Raw genomic sequence first — 13,018 nt, 5'->3', positions numbered from 1 at the left:
TAACAAATTTGTCACTCCTATGTATAAAATGTGATGTAATATATTATTATAATATAAGGGTATTACTTATTTTTCACATTCAAATTCGTTTTTCAAAAAGGAAATATAAGTAATAAACCTGAACAATCCATCAATGTGTAATTTGTCTAAACTGAAATATCAGTGTAATTTACATATGTTCTAATAATGATTAATGTTCTACCTATCTAAGTGCTTTCAATAAAAGTAATGTTTGTTTTTTTAAGAAAAAATATATACATATACATCAAATACAAATTTGTAAAGTGGAATATTAATTTCATTTCTCCCAAAGAAAAAAATTGTGAAAACTGAGAAGTTGTTTCCTTGCCTCTGGAATAAGTATTTCCTTCCGTTGCTATTTGTTCCTCTTCTTTACAAAACAGAGCACTATAATACAATATACCCGCTTTTTGAACACTTTTACTAATCTCAATTAGTTCCATGATTAACTGTCTAATGATTGGATCTTATTAAATTACTAAAACACCCTTACAGACAGACACTTGTGAGCTAATTAAGGCTAGTCACCAATCACCAATCAGGTCAACGCGCACAATAGCATGCACTAAATAAAACTGGTGAATTCTTTCCATCTACTTTTGAAATGCAAGTCATTGGGTACTTCCGTAATTTTAACATTCTTTTATTTATTTATTTATTTATTTGTTAGTAAAACAATTCATTTAGAAATTAAACTGTATGTATCCATAGTCCACACACCTTGGATGACATATATGTGTGTGTAATTAATACATAATATAAGATTATTCATATATATTAGTAATATATATGTAGTGTTCTCTGCATATTGTTGTGTTAGCTGTCGATTCATTTGTTTATTTCGTTTCTCTGTCTCCCTCTCTTTCTCTCTCTTCTTGTTAGGGTCTCCTGCCCTGAATACCAAGTAAGAGAAAAAGATTCGAATTTTATTTCATTTATTTCAAAATTTTGGTCTCTGCCGGCATTGATTTTTCCGGTAGGTTTGTTTAATCGAACGGTTCGCTTTATTTAGATTGTTTGGTTCGATAATTTTGGCATTTTTCACGCTACTATTGATTGCCTACATTTGCGTTGAAAGAGAGATCTGAAATTTCTCTCTTTTGAACTCTCAGATTTCACAGAGGAACGTCTGCTCACTACTTCTTCTTCCGCCGGCGTTTCAACCGGCGGTAGACGTGTCGGTCCGGCGATCTCTTCTTGCCGACGATTAAGATTTGAAGATATTTGGGTTTGATTTCTTTTTTCCAGAAAGCCATCGATTATTCGAGGGGGAGTGTTTTCTCTCTCTAACTTTTCTCTCCCTACACGCGTGGGTCTAACTGGCTGTCACAATTGGGTCTAAGTTGGCTTTTTCTGGGATGGGTTTTGTGTATTCGACTAAAAATCGCAGAGAGAAGAAAATTTTGATCTGAGTCTCTGGAATTGAAATCGAAACACTTTTGATTCAAAACCTTCCGTACATCTCCCGAAATCAAACAGCAAGATGATGCGAATGAAGACTAGAACGACGGGGCTGTCACCGGTGAATGACAGCTCACGAGACGGTGTCGGTGGCGGAAGAGGCGGCGAGGGTGAATGGGAGCTGAGACCCGGAGGAATGCTGGTTCAGAAGCGGAACCCGGATTCAGATCAAAACCGCGTTCCCCCACCCACCATTCGAGTTCGGGTCAAGTATGGGTCCATATACCACGAAATCAATATCAGCTCTCAAGCCACATTTGGTAACTCAAAATCAAATCTTTTTTTCCCCTTCATTGCCAATAATTGAATTGAATTTTATTTTTGGGAATTGAGTATGAAAATAAGGTGTTTGATGGGTTTGTGATTGATTTGCAGGGGATTTGAAAAAAATGTTATCCGGGCCAACGGGTTTGCACCACCAAGATCAGAAATTGCTGTTCAAAGACAAGGAGAGAGACTCCAATGCTTTTCTTGACTTTGTGGGTGTGAAGGACCGATCCAAGCTCGTGCTGCTTGAGGACGCACTTAGCCAAGAGAAAAGGTACCTGGAGATGCGAAGGAATGCTAAATTGGAGAAGGCTTCAAAGTCCATCTCCGAGATCAGTTTGGAGGTGGATAGGCTCGCGGGTCAGGTAAATTTCTTTGCTTGAGCATTTCAATTCAATCAGATGAGGTTTGTTTATTTGATTGAAATGTGGAGAATTGAATTGTGGTTTGAATTGGGTGGTAGGTGTCGGCTCTTGAATCCGTAATTTCGAGAGGTGGGAAAGTTGCAGAGAAGGATGTATTGAGTCTGATTGAGCTGTTAATGAATCAATTGATAAAGTTGGATGGGATTTTTGTGGATGGAGATGTGAAGTTGCAGAGAAAAATGCAGGTAAAGTTTACTTCTCTACATAGTTTTATGTTTGAAAGCATTACTTAGTAGTAGACTGATTGAATTGTGAATTATCACTTCATTGAATTACTTATTGGACTGATTGAACTGTCAATTATCACTTCATGATAATACTGAAGGTGAAAAGAGTGCAGAAGTATGTCGAAACTCTTGATGTGTTAAAGATGAAAAACTCAATGCCAAGCAGCAATGGAAGTCAAAAACCACAGCAGCCACCACCATTTCAGCAGCATCAAAAACCGAGGCACTCAAATGGTTTAGTACATTCACCAGTTCAACAGCTGCATTCAAGGCATTCTTCCGGTGGTGGGTATTCGGCTATGCAAACACCGCAGCAGCAGCAGCAGCAGCAACACTCCTCAAGGCGTTCAACGTCGTCAGGGGACGTTGTCATAACCACGAAATGGGAAACGTTCGATGCCATTCCAGCTTCTTCCACTTCGACCACCAATGAACCGGCACGTCCCAAATTCAATTGGGATTTGCTGCTTTAAGTAGAGGTAAAAAGACCAAGTATATGTTGTGATGTGTGGATGTGTGGTTTGGACTTGTGTCGAGTTGGTTCAGTGTCTATTCTCCATTCTTTTCTGTATTTAGATTTTGTTAGCACCCCTTTCACCTTGTCATTCATCAGTTCAAACAAATAATGGGGTCACTACGATAGCAATTACTTAATATTACTTTGTAATTTTCATTTTTCTCACTGCATTGTATGTGGTATTGATAGTGATGATGATTCCTTATACTTGAATTTACAATTGAGAAATTAGAGTTGCATTTTGAAATCCAAGAATTCTTAAACCATTATTAATTCTACTTTTGAGATACTTGTGAAATCAATAACACAGTCGACTCAGTAGTGATTGATGATTAGTGATTGGTGATTAATCTTTTTATACCTTGCTTCCTCTGGAGGATAAAAATGACAAGAAAGGGAGGAGGGAATGTAAGTGAAACAGATTTATAATCCAATGACCAAGCCAACCATATAACGGACTGACAAATTTGAATATAGTGTTGTGCAGAGTTAGGCTGTCTTTTTGTTGGTACACTTTTCCCAGTTTCAGAAACCTGTATCTTCTATCCCTATTAGTGAAATTGGGAGTGCACAGAAGTTAGGTCACGGAAGATACTCAGGACCACATTGAGGAGGAATGCAGGAAAGAAAATCTGTATTTCTCAGTGTTACGTAACGAAATTGGACGCGCCAAGCATGCCACCTTATTAGTATATGCTTGTTTCATTGGATCGACATATCAGCGAAATTTGTGAATGAAACAAGCATATACTAATAAGGTGGCATGCTTGGCGCGAATATGGTGGTATGCTTGGCTCATCCAATATCTATGATTCCCTGTGGATGAACACCATGGATTCCATAGTTTGCCATGAGCTACTGCCTGCAACAACAGCCATAGCATAAGGTATTCTCCCTGATGATACATCCTCCAAGGCAGGTCCATCTATCACTACATATTTACTAATATGATGCAATCATATCGTGACATGCCAGTTGTACGGAGGTTCCTAGAATAAGAAAGTTCTTACTCCTGCCTCAATAGAGGAGTATTATTGTTCATATAAAATTAAAAATGTAATGGTAATAATGAGTCAATTATGCAGTGCTGGCGTTCTTTATGATTGATTATGGTATTTCTCTGGCTTCAAATTAATAAATAATGAGGCATTTATTAAGCAGCCATGCAAGGTACAGTCCAAGAAATAATACAGAAGAATGAAATCATTATGAAACACCTTTTCAAGAAATCAAATTTCTTGTGGTCCATGCCAGGTTTTTAAAAAATTCTTGTGGTCCAATCCAAGAATTAAAGGAAAATTTCAAGTAGACAACTTGTAAAAGTGTTTTAACAACCTCAAATCAATTATATCTCATAAAAAAAATTGAATGAGAAATTATTACATGATTCGGGATTAGTGATCTGGTCAATCACAATTCGACACGCAAGTAAATGTATTGAACTCTTAAATCTTTAAAGGATCGGAAATGAACTTTTGGGTGACTTATATTGTCTAATTTCGGACATTCTTTGCAATTTCCATGGATCTCATAAGATCAAATAAAGCATACCTTCCCAATTTCTTTTAAAAAACCGTGTACTTCATTATCAAGCTAGGACCAAAAAGGGAAAAGAAGAAAGTATTGTTGATCTAATGAAAACAAGAAAAAAAGTTCCCAAAAAGAATACTATGCGAGATGATCATGACAATCAAGGAACAAAAACAACAATAATTGTGCATAATCAACTATTATACTATCCTACACACACACACACACACACACACACACACACACACAATTACTGATGCAACTTTTTATTAGAAAAATATGAAAAGCACACACGTTCACTCATACACAATAAATTTATCTTAAAATCATGCAGCAACTAGATTGTATATGTTAAGTTTATGTTGAGATCGACCATCAAAGTTGGAAAGCAAAGGCAATGATATATAAAATAATAGTAATTATTACTAAAGAAAGATCTGAAACACTATTTTGACTATGATGATTATGAAGCATCTTAGACCAGTATATTGATATTTACAAATTACAATTATGCTAAACGATGAGACTGAATTCACAAAGACCTCATTTTCTTGGAAAAGAATGATGTTGTTTCAATGGAATTTGACATTGCATAAAGACAAAACACTCGCAAATATGCAGGCAAAGACGGTGTAAAATTGTTGATATATATATATATATATATATATATATATATATATAGTCTAGAGAGTGTGTTCCAACTTCCAATATAAATTGTGCACGAGACTGACAACTTTGGCATCTTCTTCAGAAAAATCTGGACTGCTGAAAACTGTGTGATCACGAGTTGTATACAACAATGGATGTGTCAAATCCTTTTTAATTATTGCCATTGAAACTGAAATGAAGACAATGAACTAAAACCATAATTCAACTATTTTACTGTTACATTAGAACTCACACTACAGTGCTTAACCATAGATAATGAAATTTGTGGAATTAACCATTTTCTTTCTTTTAGAAAGAAATTATGCTTCTATTTAAGCAAGCAAATAGCAAATATGTCATGGTTACAGGAGTCTATCCATAGCATATAGATTTTAAAGACATCGTAGCATAACCGTTGAGGTGAAGTCGAAATCTAAAAGATCGAATGGAACGATATATAAACAAATAAATCCCCTATGAATTCCAAAGTACTCCTTTAATTTTAATTAAGGGAATTCATCATTGGAAGGGAAGTCTAAGAGAGTTGAGAGTTGTCGATGAAGGAATCAAAAAAAAAAAAAAAAAAATTTAATAAACCTATGACTAACATAGTTTCATTAATTTCATGAATATCTCGTAATCCCAAAGCTTCTTGCTAAACTTCCCACCAAATTGGGCTTCTTTATGCTGTTCCGATTCTACAAAACCTTCAAAACATTCTTCGAATACATACATTATTATATCTTTTTTCCTTTAAATCTTTAACATTTCAAGGCCAAATATGCATATATTTCAATAAAATTCCGTGATAGCATATAAAATGGTCAAATTCTAAAAGTTGCACAATATAAGGCAATACAAAACACATGTTAAATGACAAATCTAACTTGCAATACAAAACAACACATGTTGAATGCATTTGTTAAAAGTTTCATGGAGCAAAAACTAAAATAAAATGAGACAAAAAAAATATATATATATATATATTTTTCCAAGTTGGTCTTTTTATTTTTATTTTTTTATATCTGGTATATAGTATTATGTTTGAGAGCATTTTAAAACCAATGAGTGGACCAATAAAGAGAAACAATTTGATTCTAATTAAAAAATAAATAAAAAGGACTCGAACAAGGTTCAAAACGAGAGCATAACAATGAGAAAAGACGTAATAGTGATATATTTACACGAAACTAGGTCTCATTACAGGTGAATTGCAAAACCAATTGGGCCGGATTGGCGTGGGCTTATGGAACGGGATGTTTTGATGAAATTATGGACACCTATTAAATGGGCTTTAAATCCCAGTTTCTGTTAAATTGAATGCATGAGCTTCTTAGTAGGCCTAACCACTAACCCAAAAAAAGAATAAACATGTGCAAATTAAGGGCCCGTTTGACAACACAGTTGCTTTGTGCTTTTGCTTTGATTTGAAGCGAAAGCAATGTTTCTGTTTTTAGAATATGTTCAACACTATTTAGAAGCTTGTTTAGTAACGTAAATTTGTTACAAGATTTTTAGAAGTAAAAACATGAGAGCATGTTTGGTAAAAAGTATTGCAAATTTGAAAATTTGAATGGTTAGTTAAAAATATTATTTTAGATTTTTTTAATTTTTTTTATTATGAACAGTGCTTTGCTGCAGTGCTGAAACAAACAAAAATATCATTTTTATACTTTCGGTAGTATTAAAAAACACAATAAGTATTATCAAATATGCTTTGTGCTTTTACTTTGTTACAGTATGTTAACAAAAGTAAAAAAAATACAAAACAAAAGCACTAGCTAAACTGTCCCTAAATAACATATTCCATTTATAAATAGGCTTTTCCATAATATTCCATTGGGGTCGATAGCCCATACGTTTATGTTCTAATCTTTAATTATAAGGTATGAAGCACGGACATTCCTTTCAGGAATTCCGTATCAGTGTCGGACACTTTTCGGATACCGACACTTGTGTCCGAGACTCGGACACGTGTCCAATACTTCTGTGAAGTGTCCAGAAATTATTTTTTATTGGACACGGCTCGGACACGCGGAGGACACGGGGTGGACACGGCTCGGACACGCGGGGGATACGGCGGGGTGTATTTTGTAATTTTTTTTTTTAAAAAAAATGGGATACCTAATGTAATTTACTAATTTTAAAAGTTTAAAAGTAAAATTTTAAAAAAATAAAAAAACAACTACAGACAAGAGTATTACACAGAAATTTTATTTTCTCTCACTTCTTCTCTCAGTCTCTCATCTTCTTCAATTATTTCTTTATATGAACAAGACATTTTTTTTTTTTTAAGTTACATGAACAAGACTTTGTGAAAGACTGAAAATATATATGTTTATTTATGTACATATTTAGCTCATTATAGCTATGTCTCTTTTGCACATCTTCGTTTGGAATTTGGATCAACTTTATTTTTCATTTATTTTCTGTTTTGTCTTGTCTATGTTTTTCTTATAACAGAGATGAAATTATTGAAATTGGTCATGTTATTTGTTATTGTTTTATTTGCAATTTTGTATTTATATATACTTGTTTGTTATTAGGAAAATGAATGTGCAAGGTTATAGTTATTATATTTTGAATATATATATATATATATATATAATTTTATAGGTGTATCCCCGCCGTGTCCGTATTTTATTTTTTTGAAATTTACCGTGTCATCGTATCCGTATCGTATCGTACCCGTATTTCGTGTTCGTGTCCGTGCTTCATAAATTATAAGAAATTTATATATATATATAGGTGTATCTCCGCCGTGTCCGTGTTCTATTTTTTTAAAATTTATTATGTCATTATATTCGTATTCGTATCGTATTTATATTTCGTGTTCGTGTCCGTGCTTCATAAATTATAAGAAATATATCCCGTTGAAGAAAAAAAAACAAAAGAGGGGCGAATGCTCATATTTTAAGGAACACATATTATATTCCAACCGACTTTTTAGACTGTATTATATATTAGAATCTTCACACACTCACTCATAGGTTTTGGACTACTTTTGTTTCATACCTTTGCTATTTTGCATCATTCAGCTTGGATGGGCTTCCAAGTTTGACACGGAAGTGGACTAACCTTTTCCGGACCTACCTCCGAGCCTGCAAGTTCCCTTGTCTCCATGAAAGGGCGCCACTACCTCTCCCAGTTGCCATTATCCCCGCAATATATATATTCCTATATATCTATATATATATATTATATATATATATATATATATATATATATATATATATTCGGATGTATATGAATTAATATTACATTCAAGGCGGATCCAATCTTTTTGAATGGAATGGCCTAATTTTAGACTAGACTAATTTTGGACTGAATTATCATTACTATTTTTATTTTTATTTTTTTGGAGTGGGCTTAAAGTAATATGGTAAATTTTTATTTATTTATTTATTTATTTTTTGGCGTGAGTTGAAGTCCACCTTCGCCCACCCTTTTTTTTTTTTTTTTTTTGGGGTGGGCTCAAGTTCAGCTTTGCCCACCCTTAGATCCACCCTTGATTACATCCGTCACACTATTCCTATATTCGGATGTACATGAATATTCAATCCATCACACTATTCCTTTACAGTCCTTACCCTCAAAACCATAGACTTTTATGTATGAGATATGATGCGCGCACATGGTGGTTGCTTAACGTAGAAGTAAATAAAGTGCGGAGTTGTTCGATTAATTGAGTTGTGTTTGAGAGTTAGGTCTTGTACGTTTCTCTTTCAACAACTAACAACTAATTTCTAATATTCTTGTCCGAAAAAAATTATATATGGCTAAGTTTAATTGTATTTTTAATAGGTATTGTATTTTATATATGGAATGGTTTACACTTAATATTGGATTGTGGTCATATTCTCACGTGCACTCATCAGTTAGATGAAAAAGAGTATGTGGAGAAGGACCTATTTTTAGGAAAAGTCACATAATGGTGTATGTGCGTGCGCGCCGTTATGATGTTCTTTTCAATACATTGATTCTGGATTTGGATTTGAAAAAGAGTACATTATTAATTAGTACATCATGACTTTCAATTCAAAAAATTGAGATCCATAGTCTGTGTTCATGAACTTAGAAGTTGTTGACGGTCAAAATTGAACTATTTTTGTGATGCCCAAATTCGTTTTTATCTTCTCAATTTGACAACTAGATCATACCTTCGTAAACATCATTGATTTTGGTTCTTTAATATTTACACAATAAACTGTATATTTAACTAATAAACTGTCTTTTTTTTTTTTTACTCTCTTTGTTCCATAAATCTTGTTTAATTTGAGAAATGTGACTCAATTTTTAAAGTGGACAAGTATTATAAGGATGGAAGGAGTACTTCATTTCATTATTTAACTCATGGAAAAAGAGAATAGGAAATTGAAGTAAAACACCTAAATAGTCTATTAGGGGTGGCAAATTACGACACGATCTGTCAACACGACACGAGATAAGTGGGTTTGAGTTGACCTTAAACAGATTCGAATTATTGAAACGATTAACCCATTTACTTAGTCATGTTGGGTTAGGGTTGGAGGTTCAACCCGTGTAACTCGTTTATGACCCATTTAACTCGACATGTTATAATCATGAACATAACATACGTAATATGGTACTTGTTTAAACCCAATTATTATGAATAGTTAAGTCATTTCAACATAAAATATGTCATTAAATGGGTTAACACGTTTACTTATTTAATAAATAGGTTGAGTTAGTGTTAAAAGTTTTCGACACGATTATTAAATGGGTCGAGTTTAAATTTACTTATTTAGTATAATACTTTTATATTGATCCCTGCAATCTATCAAGGAAAGGTAGAAGAACAAGAAGTAAAAAAAAGAGGAAAACATAAAAATGAAACAATCAACTCCCCATTATGCCCATCCATGATCTTCTCTTAGATGCACGTGTGAAGTAGGAAAGTGAGATAAAATAGAAAGAAAAACAGTCATTCACATATATCTATTTAATCATTTAAGAAAGAAAAATAAAAATTACATCCACGATCCACTTCCACACATATACATGAAATCACACGTGACAATTGACAAATGAGTTGAATGACATAGGAGTTGTGAATGAATTATTGTTGACTAGGACTCTCTTCCCCAATTATAAAAGAGAAACAATGGCACTTTACTTTGCATTGTACTTGGGATCATTAAATTTACAATCAAATAAAATTAAAGAAAATTATTTTTCATTTGATATATATATATATATATAGACACACACGCTTCATTAGTGTGTTAATCCATGAGCCCGAAGTTGACACGCAATTGCGGCAGAATCACAGCTTTAATCCTAATAATAGAAGATAAAAGTCACGCGTTAAGATTTCCGAACCTGGAAAGAGCGCCTTTTCCGAGCCTACAGCTACGTTCCGTACGCCGCTTTGTCTCCTTACAAGTTGCAAGGCTGCCACCTGTCCTTCATACCTTCTTTTGGCTATTCATGTCATTATATATATATATATATATATATATATATATATATATAATGTATTATTATTGATTCTAAAATTAAGTGTTTGTCACATTTTCTTACTACTTTTAAGATCCTTTGGTTCATTTCAATAGACCAGTTTATCTTCAAAGGAATGACTTCTAAATGGTATATATATAAAATCACCAAAGAATAACATTTACGCTATGGTGAAAAACCTTCTAATATCCATGTTTTTATTATTATTTTGAGTGATCTCTCTTTTTTGCAGCTAAGAGAAATAAAATAAAGTTGATGTATAAAAAACTAATAAATGCAAATTTTAAATTATTTTTTTGCCTGCAAGATATATAGAATTTATACATTAAGAATGTAATAAATTATGTTCGGTTACATAAAATTAGTACTTTAGAATTAGAATTTAAAAAAAAAAAAAATTATTTCAAAATATAATCAACGAATTCTGCTCTACTCTATGCTAATCCTTTAGCAATTGTATAGTTACTAGATTTTAATATATAAAATTTAACACTACTAAGAAAAGATTATAGTGATGAATGAGTAATAATAATAGCTTCAACTTACCCAAAATAATAATAATAATAGATTCAAGCAAATATATTTTGAGAATTTACTTAATATAAATTTTCCCATACCCTAAACCGAAGAATCAATTTTTTTTTTCTTTCTACAAAATATATAGTTTGCAACATTGTTTAATAAAACTGAATATGATATTTATGATTGAAATCAACATTCAATAGTACATTCTATCTTATTTATAAAATTTACTTTACCTTTCAAAAAAAAAAAAATTCAATAGTCTTAAAGACTTTTAAGAGAAGAAATTATAATTTGAATTCCATTGATATTTGGTCAGATACTACCTAATGTTAATTTCACAGATAAGAGTTTCAAGAGCTGAAAATATAAATTGAAACTTTTGAAATTTGGTCAAATACCAGCTAATGTTAATTTCATAGATGTAGATCCACTAATAAATGGCACACACAATATACATCATTCATACATACATACATACATACATATATATATATATATATATATATATACACATATTTATTTATTATTTATGAGAATTTACTTAATATAAATTTTCCCATAGGACCCATACCCTAAACCGAAGAATCAATATTTTTTTTTTCTTTCTACATTATATATAGTTTGCAACATTGTTTAATAAAACTGAATATGATATTTATGATTGAAATCAACATTCAATAGTACATTCTATCTTATTTATAAAATTTACTTTGCCTTTCAAAAAAAAAAAAAAAACATTCAATAGTCTTAAAGACTTTTAAGAGATGAAATTATAATTTGAATTCCTTTGATATTTGGTCAGATACTACCTAATGTTAATTTCACAGATAAGAGTTTCAAGAGCTGAAAATATATATTGAAACTTTTGGTATTTGGTCAAATACCAGCTAATGTTAATTTCATAGATGTAGATCCACTAATAAATGACACACACAATATACATCATACATACATACATACATACATACATACATATATATATATATATACATATATATATATATATATATATATATATATATATATCTATTTATGTATGTATATATTTGTGTATGATAAACACGGATGGGAGTCGATCATCCTGAACCCTCAAATGTGGACAGAGGAGGATGCTTGAGTTTATCCAACAGGTTTGCATGTCGTTGTCAAATGCTAATCTTATCCCTTATAAATGTTGTGAAAGCTTGAAAGGGAGAGACCATATATATGTTTTCAATTGAATTTGCAGACACTTATCATCAGCTACAACTACTGTATGTGATGGTATTGAATTATTATTTTTAATATAAAGTTTTGTTTGACAGTGAAGGGTCTAATCCACAACTTGATAACCCTAGGAAAGTATCTACACACTATACATGTACGAGACCGCATTACAGTAATTCTGAAAATAAAATATATGCCACCAACAAAATGAAATATATGCATGTGATACAATTATTGAGACATATATAAGAGGAAATTCGATAATTCACGTAGCTAATCTTGGAAGGTTCATGAAAATTTAAGTTATTCTCGTAGTTAGGCCTATGTGAATTGGAATTTTAATTCGATAGTCTGTTTAGAATTTGAATCTAACATTTACTTTATCTTTAATTTAAGCGGTTTTTTATTTTTACTTTATTTATTTTCTTAATTAATTTTTATTTATTGAATTAAACAAGCAACTTGCACAATAAAAAATAAAAAATATAAGTCAACCATGGGTCTAACTATTATTTATTAGCCAATCAAATCTTTTACTTTTTGTCCGGTATATATATATATATATATATAGGGGTAATATGAATAATTTCATTATATATTTATTTTTGCCAGCGATACAACCTGGTGGACAAAAAGTCAACGTAGCACGGGCATTTTTCATTAATACAAGTTCTAAGTTTGTTTTATGCGTACGGGATGCACTTAATTTA

The 13,018-nt window shown here is 31.9% G+C and overlaps 1 protein-coding gene across 2 annotated transcripts; it reads left to right on the top strand.

The window, feature by feature from the left end:
- Positions 1 to 828: 828 nt before the first annotated feature.
- Positions 829 to 3,123, top strand: LOC132312619 (BAG family molecular chaperone regulator 1-like). Of its 2 annotated transcripts, none has more exons than XM_059811048.1 (5): positions 829 to 925; positions 1,134 to 1,742; positions 1,858 to 2,114; positions 2,213 to 2,359; positions 2,500 to 3,123. In XM_059811048.1, the coding sequence occupies exons 2-5, from the start codon at positions 1,505 to 1,507 to the stop codon at positions 2,872 to 2,874; spliced, it is 1,017 nt and encodes a 338-aa protein (XP_059667031.1). In that variant the 5' UTR covers positions 829 to 925; positions 1,134 to 1,504; the 3' UTR covers positions 2,875 to 3,123. The 2 variants fall into 2 exon arrangements, with proteins under 2 accessions (XP_059667031.1, XP_059667030.1); XM_059811047.1 differs by having other exon boundaries at positions 829 to 997.
- The last annotated feature ends 9,895 nt before the right edge of the window (positions 3,124 to 13,018 follow it).

The sequence above is a fragment of the Cornus florida genome, unplaced genomic scaffold, assembly GCF_030987335.1.
Source record: "Cornus florida cultivar Cherokee Brave unplaced genomic scaffold, ASM3098733v1 CherokeeBrave_3.0.0_Hap2_Chr06, whole genome shotgun sequence".
Taxonomy (NCBI): Eukaryota; Viridiplantae; Streptophyta; class Magnoliopsida; order Cornales; family Cornaceae; genus Cornus; species Cornus florida.
The sequence above is the reverse complement of the archived record's forward strand: the minus strand, read 5'-3'. Positions and strand labels throughout refer to the sequence as shown.

What these genes read in the sequence shown, in the direction of transcription:
- LOC132312619 (XM_059811048.1), top strand. Translation starts at nt 1,505, where the DNA reads ATGATGCGAATGAAGACTAGAACGACGGGGCTGTCACCGGTGAATGAC. An exon ending in CAGCTCTCAAGCCACATTTG is followed by an intron (nt 1,743 to 1,857) that starts GTAACTCAAAAT and finishes ATTGATTTGCAG; the next exon opens with GGGATTTGAAAAAAATGTTA. An exon ending in AGTTGCAGAGAAAAATGCAG is followed by an intron (nt 2,360 to 2,499) that starts GTAAAGTTTACT and finishes ATAATACTGAAG; the next exon opens with GTGAAAAGAGTGCAGAAGTA.